The 12,945-nt window shown below is 40.2% G+C and overlaps 1 protein-coding gene across 5 annotated transcripts in view; it reads right to left on the bottom strand.

Moving 5' to 3' along the window:
* The window catches only part of PRKN (parkin RBR E3 ubiquitin protein ligase), a 1,176,340-nt gene that overhangs the window by 155,237 nt on the left and 1,008,158 nt on the right, over window positions 1–12,945 (bottom strand). For 4 of the 5 annotated variants that reach the window (XM_039529610.1, XM_039529609.1, XM_039529611.1 and 1 more), the window contains one exon: window positions 11,789–11,938. In XM_039529610.1, coding sequence (XP_039385544.1) covers window positions 11,789–11,938 — 150 coding nt within the window. Of the gene's footprint in view, window positions 1–2,893; window positions 4,508–11,788; window positions 11,939–12,945 lie in introns of those variants that run through there. The other variant, XM_039529612.1, reaches the window with a different exon arrangement.

The following is a 12,945-nucleotide window of genomic DNA, read 5'->3' as shown; positions in this document are numbered from 1 at the left end:
TGGGTCGGGGTTACGCTCGGGTAGCTCCTCGGGGTACCGGGCCCGGGGAAGGCTCGGCCAGTCCTCCTCGGGGTACCGGGCTCGGGGAAGGCTCAGCCAGTCCACTTCAGGATACCGGGCTCGGGGAAGGCTCAGCCAGCCTTCTTCAGGGTACGTGGCTCGGGGCAGGCTCGGTCAGGAGCGTCTGTCCTCTCCGGCCGCCGGGCTGCAACTGAGCGCTGGGCCGGGGCTTTTATACTTCCTGTCCCGCCCCCTGACTTCCGGGGCGCGGGGACAGGCGGCAATGGCTCCGCCCACTGTGGCGGCTGTTCTGGCTCCTCCCTCTCAGGTGCGGCCGGGAGCCAGGCCGCCTCACTACACACTGCAATAGTATGTGGGTGAAAAGCTAAATTTGGGCATGGAGGACTGAGCATGAGCAGATGATGCTCAGGTCCTATAACAGGGCAGCCACCATGTGGTCTGGGGCCAGTTTTTTTCTGGGCTTCTTCCATCACTGTCTGCTTTCAACTACTTGATCCTTCAACTCATTGAGGAACTTGATCCACGGGCAGCCAGAGACAGGGCTGGCCCCTTTGTCTCTTACCACCAGGTCCTCAAGAAACGGTGTGAGTATGCAATTCTAAAAGCTTATGCAAAGAATGCTACCACAGATAACTCCAATATTGTATTATCTCTACCTTTTTATAGGTTTCAGAGTAGCAGCCATGTTAGTCTGTATCCTCAAAAAGAACAGGAGTACTTGTGGCACCTTAGAGACTAACAAATTTATTAGTCTCTAAGGTGCCACGAGTACTCCTGTTCTTTCTACCTTTTTATGTGGCTTGGGTTCTCTCTGGCTTTGTTCATTATTTTAATAAAGATCTCTAAGGCTTTACCTTGCCCTCAGTGTGAATGTCTGTGTCATCCACCCTGAGACCCCTCACAAGATATTGAAGGCCGTAGTGTTAGCTCTGTGTAGCCTGATTCTGGGGTAAGAACCTTATCACAGTCAAATCAATTGGCCATCGATACAAACATTATTAACCTTAAAAAGAGTCAGGCAGCACAATCTTGGTAACGTTCTACACAGTCTCCTTCTTAGGGAATGCACATGCTTCAGGTGGGACGTGACCAGGATTAATCACTGAATTTAGTCTGCTGGTTGGACCATTAACTTCCCCCGCCCATGCTGGGTACTGATAGGAAGTGTGACATGAACACTGATCCATGCCTGCCTCTGCACAGTCAGCCTCAATCAGTGATAATCCACATAGGGACCGAACTCCCAGTAAATATGTCATCGTCCAAACCATGATTGAACTTTCAAAAGGCAAATGGGCCAGGATTCATTAGCACAATTTAGGCCACCATCAATGTGATTCCAGTGAAGCCCAAAAATTTCAATTGCTTCACCCAGCTCATTCAAATAATTGCAAGAAAAAACATCTCCAGTGGCTATTGAAAAAGATACACCCCATTCTAGAAACAAAAAATAGATAGGCTATTAAAGGACTACCAAATGTCTGGAGACCTGAACACTGCAAATTCCTTATGAGAATCATTGAATTTAGCATGCTATATAAGATAGGGCACAATGATTGAAGCTGTGGACTTTACTCACTCCAGCTGCAAAGTTTAGCTGTTATTGCATCAGCATGGGGCTGCAAACCCAGTGAAAATTCAAAATCCTGAAGTATCCACTGATACAATGACAAGAATGTTTCTTATGAACTCAAAAGCAGTACAGGACAAATCTACTAAGCACAAAGTGCATAGAGTGCTTCAACTAATAGATGGTTCACTATCCACCTCTTCCCCCCATTATTGCCCATCATGGTTAAAGAGGTAAACACATATCTCTCACTTGGGAAAGCTGCAGGACATGATGGTGTCTTTCAAGAATTTCTTAAAAACCTCAGAGCCAAGGGACAGAAATGGTAGACAATGCTGTTCTCTGATATCCATTCCTCGGGGTTTGTCCAGAGGCTCTGGTGAGAATCTATGACCGTTGCTAAGACCGAGAACCCACCAGTAATCCATCACTGTATTGACCCATATTACTTCTCTGCATGTTGTACAAGCTCAGGGAAAGAATATTACTGGCAAGGATTATGCTGGTTATAGAAGCAATGTTACCAAATGAACAAGTGAGTTTCCAACCAAGCTGCACCTGCACTGACCAACCATTAACCTTAACACCACACACTGAGGCGGGAATTCCAGTGAAAACTTAAGACTGGTGAAGCTTTCTTTGACTTATCTGCCACCTGTGACTCTGTATGGAGGAATGGCCTTCTCCTGAATACCAGCAAAATTATCCTATGCAATGCAATGATAAAATTATTCCGAGACATTCTGACCAATTGTAGGTTTCACATGTTCCTTGATGACCAGGTCACCAAGCCATGCACTCTCAGTGCCACAGGGATCAGTCCTAACATCAATCCTATTTAACATTTACAATGTAGAGAAACTGTTTATGGGTTTCTCTGATAAACCAATGGAAAATTGCCAGAATTTGGCCAATGCTTTCAATGTGTTACATGGGACTGCACTTGCTTTTGTAAAGACTACATTATGGCAGAGCTTCATATTATTGCTTCTCTGAAACAAGTCTTCATAGACTCCACATTTATATAAACTGCTGTTGGGGGTTATCTGTCTATCTAGCTACTGCCCTTTCCTTCCTCTGGGCAGTAGTAATTCCCTCGGATTCCATCTGCTACCCTCCTGGTCCATCCAGATACTGACTACTTGGAACTCAGGTAAATATTTCACACATTCTTTATTAAGGATGTGAGGCTACAGACACCGGAGCTCTACTTCAAGCCGAGTCACGGTGGAGTAACCTGACCAGCAGATAGCTCCAAAGAACTGGTAACAGAACACAGTATATATAAACAAAGTAACCAATTAAACACAGAGTCTCAGCTTTGTTGGGTAAACAATTTAACAACAGCTCTTGATTAGTTAGGAACACCGGTGAACAAGATTCTGAGACTTGCATACTTCAGGCCAGGAGTCCCCTCTGCGTGCATGCAGATCCACAAAGGTCATGCAGCAGACACCTTGATTGACAGTCCTAGGCGGCACTTGCTCTGTTGGACATATCCTGGTAGCACAGGCTACAACTGCTACTACTCTTTACATTTTAATTTGCACAGAGTGGATTCAGGCCCTGATTCTTCACTCTGTCTTGCGCAGTCATTTACATGAATATAAAGTAGGTGCAGAACAATGCCAGATCAGACTTGCTATAAAAACTGTAGAAAACAATGCTCGCATTGGGACCTGTTATATGTATCTATTTATGGGAGTTATTGCCTCTATGAGCCTTCTGATTATTTTTAAGTTCTTCTGAAACTGGCCCATTGGTTATTCCAAAAATTAAGGAGGAAATTCTATTAATTCTTGTGCATTCAGAACTTTGAATTTATCCCACGGTGTTAGGTCAATAGGCTCATTCTAATCTTAAATCTTATCATTCTAATCTTGCCTTTTTATTCCATCTTTTCTCATTGATTAAGCAGTTCTTGCATTTTACAATAATGCAATAATACAATAGTGTGAATCCAAAGTCCCTGAGGATGCCTCCACAGGAAAGGCTCTATATAAGCCTACTTTGATTTTATTTATTTCTTTGGCATATATAAATAATCTTCTGCATTCAGCTTGTGTTTCGGATTCGTTGTCAAATGTGAAAAGTTTTTAGATGATTGCTCAAATAAGCCTGTTATATAATTAGGATCCTATCTTTGGTCTCCTCCAATCCCAGAAAACATATTCTTAGTTGATTGCATTATTGTCTCATCTCCTATGGCTCAATGATGTACATCTTTGTTCACAGCAAAATCTCACCACTTTATTGCCAGTTATGTTAATTTACAAATTCATTTTTATTTGCCTTTTTTATTTTTAAAATGTAGTCAGTTTACAAGGACATAGCATGAGTGGGGAGAGCCTCAGATGTTCCCTATGGTCCCAGAGGAGTCCTTTAGGACTGGAGTTTCTTTCTCTTTTTCTCCTTTCTCTTCTGATTTTAGAAATGATAGGCTGGATCGGGGATATGCATTCATCCGGCACACAGGGCTTGGTTTCATGTACAAACAGAATCCACTGGAGCTTTCTGCAATCAGATTTTTACCTCCCCTTCTTTACTGATATTACACCCAACATCATACTTGACTGGCCATATGGTGACACCTCTCTCCATCAGAGGTGGTCTGCAGTGTTTCCGCACCAACCCAGTGGAGTTTCTCTTCATGAAAGAGGCAGAGCCTGCAACTGCAGACAGCTTTATGTGCCACTTAAACCTGGACTTCAGACTTCATTAATGTCATGTAATATAATGGCTGAGCTACAGAAGACCTCTCTGACTCTGTCTTCATTCCTCAAGACATCACTCTGGATACTCTGTTCCACTGGCTTGGAGTGGGCAGAATGGAGTGGATTCCGAGTTCTCTTTGCTAACTAGATTACATTGTCTATGTGGCAAGTCACTTCTCCTTTCTAAGCCTCTTTTCCAAATCTGTAAAATAAATGCTTGAGGTGATCTGCTTGAAGCTACAAACATTGTATATCATGTTCACTTTCACATTTCATCTACAGTAAATGTCATGTCCCACATTTTACCGGTGGAGAAACTGAAGCAGGCAGGTTGAACACCCAGAACTCCTAAGTAAGCCAGTGGCAAATCTGGGTGTTGAGCACCTCCAAAAATCAGATCCCAAATGACTTTTCAGGTAGCACTGTGGTCTAATGGCCTAGGTAAAGGACTGAGATTCAGGGAACAGGCCCTAAAACCAAAATTAAAAAGGTGTTTTAAATCTGAGCCCCATTTTATTTCAACTTTTCAACTTAAAAATGGATCATACAGAAATAGATACAAATGGATCTATTTTTCTTTTGCAAAAGCAAATGGAGTGTATTCAGGAACAGACCTAGTTTTATTCCCTTCCACCCCTGCACCTCCATGTGCACAAACACAGTACTCGATAGCTGGTTCAAGTTTTGATTTATCACTTCTAGCAATAATTAGACTTAATCATGGTCTCTCCTAACACAACTTTCCTGACCAGTGTGAACACAGTGTTAGCCCCCGAGATCCATGTCAGAACTTTGTTGTAAAATCATGCTACGGATCAGAAAGGTTGGTAGCCTGTATACATTTGGCTGGTACAATTATCAGGCAACCCTCATCCGTGCTCCCCACTTACCTCCCCCAAAAAGCCTTCCCACACTGTTTAGTGAAACTATACGAGGCTAGCACTGTTTCAGCCATAGTACAAACAGGATCACAGAGACACTCATTTGTTTTTTACTGCCATTCTTTCATATAGTTCTCTGTGCAGTTGGGAGGTAAAAGAAAAAAAAACAACAGGTATTCTTAGACACACTGAACTAAGTATAAGTAATTGATTTGTTCTCCTTATATAAACTATTTGTTTTGCTTTTTCTAGCAATAGGAACTAATACGGTTCCCGTTGTTAATAATGGAAACTTTCTCCTGATTGCTTTATCCAGTCACTGCTGACATCTGAATTTCATATCTGTCACAAGATCAATGAATTGCAATACTGCAAGGCATAGCCACTGGAAATGATGTTCTTTGTCAGTGGTATGGCATGTTAATTTCAGTGTGTTATTATAGGATAAGGGCATTATTTAAACTCACCAGTATTCTACCACGTTAAAGACTCCTATGTTTTTACAGATCATTACAAACCATGTTAGACATTACCAGAAAAAAACAGAATTTCAGTCATTCTATGAAAGCCTGTCATATTTTAGCAATGAAACAACTTGCTTAGCTACTGAAGCATAATGTGTCAACAAGATGGAATTCCACTTTCTAGAGGCTAGAGTACCCACTCAATAGAAGAAAGCAATACATGATTACTGCCTAGAGCTTGTGGCATAATGCTAGCAACTCAGCATTTAGCAATAATGGAAAATGTCTGTCTCATTTTCATTCCCCTTGAAAAAAGTCACAATACGATGTCCTGAAACACTTCTGCTGTGAGTCAGCTCCTTAATCTCAACAATATCTTCAAACATTACCTTGTCCATGATAATATATTTATGGCGGATCTTCTTAAAAGCACAAATGTAATAAAATGTAGGAAAAGAACAGAAAATTGAACTATAATAATGAAGAGTGGCCCTTCAATGTTAGTAGTGGATATTGGCTGTCTTCCTGATTTCTACTTTAAAGCTTCACAAGTGACATAAGTCTTGAGGTCTTTTTGCTGTGTTTTATAATTTTTCTTTTGTTTCTCACAAACCCAATGCTTCTCTCTCTCAGATTATATCTAGGGTAGCAGGCTCTATCGTCACTTTTTTCCTCATCTTAAAACTGAGGCAAAGTTTCAGATTGTTGCACACACAGTTCTTTGTTACTCTAGTTTACTCATCTGTTTACAGAGCTTAGTAGTTTGGAAAAAACTTGCAAGTATTTTTCTGAAATACCAATAATAGGTTTGACTGTCTTTATATTTTTAAATATCTTTAAAAATGTCTAATTTTACATGTCCACTAATGAAGTATAAAAGCATGTGATTTAACTGAACAGCTCCCTGTTTGCAAATAAAGTCTTCTACCTTAGGTAGATTTAAATCATTCTTGACAAGGTACTGCATGTGAAACATTGTCCCAAAATCAGATAGTTTAAGAATGGTAGGTTCCCCACAAATAAGGAGCATGCCGACCAGTGAAGTGCACTGCATTTGTACTGAGAATACTTCTAAGTAACAGCTAAATGAACTCAAAGCTGTTTTCTACTACCTGCATTTGCATTTTGTTGTTTTTGTATGTTGTATTTTGACACTATTATACTTAACACTAGAGCTGGTTGAAAATTTTCCAATGGAACAGTTTTCTAACAGAAAACACAGGGAATGTGTTGACTCAGTCAAAACTTTCAAAATAAACCAGGAAGGCAGGAAGGCAGACTGCCCGATGGCCCACCAGCCAGCCAGCATGAAGGCAAGTTGCCTGGCTCACTGAGCTCCCAGACTCCCCAGCTGCATTCCTGGCAGGCTGCCAGGCTTCCTAGGTTCTGAGCATCCCCAGAGAATACACTGCAGATGATGTGCAAACTATTTTGACTGCTTTTGGTGTATGCTTCTTTAACTATGGAAAAATAACTAAAAAGCAAATAAACAGAATAAAAAGAACTGATACATGCAGTACCTCGCCTTAGCTATTGACATTGTACTCGAATACAATTTATTTTTCAGTGAATACTTGCAGTCCTGCAGTCTTAAAATTCCACCTACCCTGCAGGAAGGGAATGTATTTTTTTCAAGGACTCTGTTATTCTGTTGGAGGGTCCTTACAGAACATGAAATCTGCTGAAAAACAGGGGGAATTTTAAGACTCAATTTCTGTATTGTTGTTTCAAGCGTACAATATTTCTCGTGTCACTCGTAACACACGTCACACAGTAAGTTTGAGATTCTCACTCGTGGATTCTGTAATCAGCTGAGGAGGGCAGGAGGAAGGGCTACAAAGATACATATTATGATTCCCTGAACCTATAGCCATTTATACTGCCAGCCTAGTCCCCATCATAGTTTAGAGCAGCTTTAGGGCTGGCTGGCTGGCTTTGGCCACAGGTAGAAAGGTCTGCTACCAAGGATCACTGGAGAACAGTAGTACTCTGGCTACGTACCCTTGCTCTTAGCCATGCCCCCAATATGCACTCTACACCAAGATGGAGATGGAGAGAGTGTGTCTTAAATTATAGCTATGCTGGCTCTACACTATCCAAAGATTTCTCCTTCATTCTGTCTGGCTGGATCTGCTGGCTTTACACACCTTTTTTGCTGCTGGAGTGATGCAAAGGGACCATATCTTATGAGAGAATCTGAACCTGAAAAGTCTCTTCTACATCTCACTATAATAAATTAAGATTAGTGGTGTGAATTCTTCAGGTATGTGGACTGTATGTGTATACTAAAGCATCCATTTTAATAAGCAAGTAATATACTTTTTCTTGGAGCTCAGTTCTAACCTCATCAGGCTCTCTGTTTTTAATGCCAAGCTTGTCTTTGATATATAGGAAGTAATATCCTAGGATGGTAGAAAACAAGACAAAGATGTTTTATTTATAAAGCTTTCCTGGGCCTTGATTATCACAGCTTTTCCTGTACCCAGGCCAGTTGGTACAATCTGTAGTGTCTTTCATATTTTGTTGCTGTTTCCTTGTATTAAATATGTCAACATTTTACATCTGAGCAATAAAAGTAGAGAGATAGGTCTGTTGAATAGCAATGAAAGCAGAACAACAGTGCATAATGCTAATACCTTGGGAAAATTAATTAATATTTTATGAGTAATAAAATGTGTGAAGGATTAGCCAAGACTGAAGGTCAATCAATGGCACCACTACATATGGAGCACTGTTCATAACTGAGAAAAAGATTTCTCCATAATGCTCCTCCAGTCAAAAATAAACATCTCCAGATTAACATTGCTCTTCTTATTTGCTTTAAAAGGATCAAAGCCTGATTGCAATGGACACTGTACAGAAGCATATAAAAGGACAGTTAATACCTGCTCTCTTAGAATGCACAACCAACAACCATTTGTCTTATGGCCCTCTTTTGAACTTGTAAATTGTTGTCAATACGGTATACTATTATCTGCAAAGAGACTTGTGCCAAATGTTTGTCCCTTTTTTCCACTGTGGTAAAGAAAACTTCTTATCTGTGGAACTAATTCTGAAATCAGGTAATTTATATACATGTTGACTACACCCCGAGGTCATGGCATACAATGCATCACATAACTCCTGCCATGGGGGTTCTGCAAAAAAAAAATCTTCTCTAAGGACTTTTTTTTTCTGCAGGGTCAGAGAGAGAATCAGAGCCACCCATTTCTGCCTTGTTCTCTCACACTTGGGTGTAGATTTTAGGAGACTGCCCAGAATGGGGAGGGATAGCTCAGCGGGGGGAGGGATAGCTCAGTGGTTTGAGCATTGGCCTACTAAACCCAGGGTTGTGAGTTCAATCCTTGAGGGGGCGACTTAGGGATCTGGGGCAAAAATTGGTCCTGCTAGTAAAGGCAGGGGGCTGGACTTGATGACCTTTCAAGGTCCCTTCCAGTTCTAGGAGATTGGCATATCTCCAATTATGAAATCTTATGAAATGTGGCTCTCAGACTGGGCTAACATTTCCAATCTTTGCCTCAATGAAGTGTGTCCTCTTCTCAACATCTCTTAACCCAAAACAACTGGTCAGGTAAAATTTGAGTCTCATAATCTGGTCAGTAGCTACTAAAGCAAAGAGTACTTAAAAGAAAACATAACAGCGTGCTAAACGGGTCAATATATATAGCCTTTAAATTAGGTAAAGTAACTGGAGATTCAAAATGTTGAAGAATGAAGCTACAGAATGCAGTTTGATTTTTATCACTTTAAGGTAGAGAATAGAGCAAAAATTATTGGTGATTTTATTAAGGCTGTCAAGTGATTAAAAAAATCGTGATTAATTGCACTGTTAATAATAGAATACCATTTATTTAAATATTTTTGGATGTTTTCTACATTTTCAAATATATTGATTTCAATTACAACACAGAGTACAAAGTGTACAGTGCTCACTTTATACTTATTTTTATTACAAATATTTGCACTGTAAGAAACAAAAGAAATAGTATATTTCAATTCACCTAATACAAGTAGTGTAGTGCAATCTCTGTATCATGAAAGTTGAACTTACAAATGTAGAATTATCTACAAAAAACCCCGGTTACCTACCTTTTTGTAACTGTTGTTCTTCGAGATGTGTTGTTCACGTCCATTCCACATTAGGGGTGGGTGTGCCGCGTGCACGAGCGTCGGAAACTTTTCCCTTAGCGGTACCCATTGGGCCGGTGGGGCCCCCGCCTGAGTGGTGCCACTGAGCCGTGCATATATACCCCCGCTGGCCCTGTTGGGGCCCGCACCAGCAGAAGAACCTCTTCCACTTGGCGAGGTAATTCGCCCTGGTAGAGGGCTTCCTACTACCAAGTAGAACCTGCTGCACAGGAAGGGAGCACTGGCTCTCCAAAGCATGAAGAAGCATATGAATGTTTAGCATATCTGGCACGTAAATACCTTGAGATGCTGGCTACAAAAGTGCCATGCAAACACCTGTTCTCACTTTCAGGTGACATTGTAAATACGAAGCAGGCAGCAGTATCTCCCATAAATGTAAACAAACTTGTTTGTCTTAGCGATTGGCTGAACAAGAAGTAGGACTGAGTGGACTTGTAGGCTCTAAAGCTTTACATTGTTTTGTTTTTGAGTGCAGTTATGTAACCAAAAAAATCAACATTTGTAAGTTGCACTTCCATGATAAGGAGATTTCACTATAGTACTTGTATGAGGTTAATTGAAAAATACTATTTCTTTTGTTTATCATTTTTACAGTGCAAATATTTGCAATAAAAATATAAAGTGGGCACTGTACACTTTGTATTCCATGTTGTAAAAGAAATAAATATATTTGAAAATGTAGAAAAAGATCCAAAAATATTTAATAAATTTCAATTGGGATTCTATTGCTTAACAGTGCAATGAATCACAATTAATTTTTTTAATGGCAGTTAATTTTTTTGAATTAATCATGTGAGTTAACTGTGATTAATTGACAGCCCTAGATTTTATCCTTTTTAACCAATCCTGAAATTTAATCTGAGGCATTTCTTTTTGTTTAGTCATTCTTGTTTCTCATTACTTTTCCACCCCCGCCCCTTATTTTGTAGCCCTGTGCCAGGTCAGAGAATCTGGGGAACTCCGTGTTTTACATGCACCACTGCATGGACAGATAGGAAGTTATACCAAGGTCGAGAGATGCTAACCTACTCATAGAAGAAAAGTTACTGTAACTTCCTAGTTCAGCAAACAATTCTTCTTCTGTGCTATCAGTTTGGGCAACATCAAAACCGCAGTAAAAAGTACATTTTCCATCCCAAAAAGACAACAGCAACAGCATGCTGCTATTTTATAAATATATATTTTCTCTCTTTCCACCGCCTCCATGGATTTAGTAATAGTATCAGGCACAGGAGGACTCCCTTGGTACCAGCATCAGTTAGTCACTTCAACCTATTATTTAGTACGGCCTTTTGTGTATAGAACTTTTCCCCCTCCAGCCCTTTCCTTTTAAGATACAGTGGTAATTTTATTCAAGAAAATGACTGATTCACCTGTTCTGACCTCTAAGCACAAAATATTTCCAAATGCTGCTCATTTTATTTTCCTACAAATACCATTCATTCTGCACATCCCTAGTTAAAAACGGTTTTTATGAGACAAAGCACAGAGGTTTCTGCATTAATCTTCATTATGTTTCTTAAAATATTCACACAAACAATGTCACTGAGATATCATTGACTGGTCATTCTCCCTCTCTCTTCATCCCCCTCACTAATCAAGAAGGGTGGTACTAATACAATAATAAATGGTTTGCACTAGATCTTATTCAATTTTGCTGAGTGCTGGGAGAAAAAAGTCAAAGCTCTTGGCTTGTCATTTGCACAGTTCAACTGCTCACTGTAACTACTTAGATCAGCAACTTCTCAAACCAATTAAAGCAAAGGATTCTGGGATGGACATACTCTACATGACAAAGTAGTGATTTCTAGGCTCTGGTGCTGTATTAAAATTGTTTATTGAAAGCTACTGAGTCTCACTGTGGTATGAAGGGTAATTCAGAGTCATCAAAGTGAAAGGAAAATCCGTTTTTTTAAAAAAAAGCTTCTTGTTAAATCCTGCAATCTCAATTGATTCCCAATGAGCTATAAGGAAAGTGCACAATCTTACCCCACAGCCCAGTCCATTGCTTGGCTCACATACTATTTTTCTCATGTCTGGTTCAGGAAGCAGGCCAGCACCACATGCTGGGGTAGGACACAGCACTCCGCCCATCTGCAGCACACATTCTTCTGCACCATAGCGCTGGTAGCGGTTGTACTGCAAGGCAAAATACATGTACTGTAGTTCAAGGAGCCTGGGGGGAAAATCCCAAACTTTTCTGCTCCAGTTTATCTTTCTCAATGATGTCAGCAGTTACAAGGATTCTTTTACACAGTAACTTCAGCTTATTTGTCAGACGTTTGGGGGCATCAAAGTACTGCCACATTGTTTCAATAAACAGGGTAAATGCCACAATGCTTCATTCCACATTAGATACAAATTGGGGGAGGAAATCAAAGAGCTGTGGCCAAAAATTAACAGTATAATGTGTCAGAGCCAAAAGTATCACATAATTACACAAGACAACTTTCTTTTAAAAAACAAATTCCAGGTAGACAAACAGCCACAAAATCTTTCTCTGGGCAACAATTTATTTTAATTCCATGCATAGGTGTTTCTGTTTCTCATTGTAGTGTCAGTGTTTCACAGACATTCATTAAGTAGCCTCACAACACCAGGGAGGGAAGCATCTCCATTTTATAGATGGAGACACCAGAAAGTTAAGTGACCTATCCAAGTTTACATAGGAATTCTGTGACAGAGTCAGAAATAAAACCCAAATCCTATGAGTACTAGCCTAGTGCCTTAGCCATGACACCACTCTTCTCAGTGTATAAGGAAGAAGTATAAAGTGGATCATCTCTGCCATTTTTAATCAGTACCTTACTTCAGGACTGCTTGCAGAGTATGGGAGGCAGAAACTGATCTTATGTAAAGAAATATAAGGGTCTCTCCGGTTTATCATTGGGGTTGACCACAGCCAGAGAACTTGTTTTTAAACATGACTGTCTTTGTCTACAGTAGGTGCTAAGGAGAATTGATCAAAACATGCAGGGAACATTTTCATCCAAATTTTGAATCTTAGGAAAATTTCAACAAACTCTACTAGTTTTAAGTGTTTTAATTAGCACATTAGTTAATGCATTTTAAAACCACCATTCATTTCAGAGTGTAGACAGACCTTAAAACAGATGGAACCCAGGTGTTAAAATACAGCCTGTGGG

The sequence above is a fragment of the Mauremys reevesii genome, linkage group 3 (genome assembly GCF_016161935.1).
Source record: "Mauremys reevesii isolate NIE-2019 linkage group 3, ASM1616193v1, whole genome shotgun sequence".
NCBI lineage: Eukaryota > Metazoa > Chordata > Testudines > Geoemydidae > Mauremys > Mauremys reevesii.
This window is presented reverse-complemented; position numbering and strand designations above follow the sequence as displayed.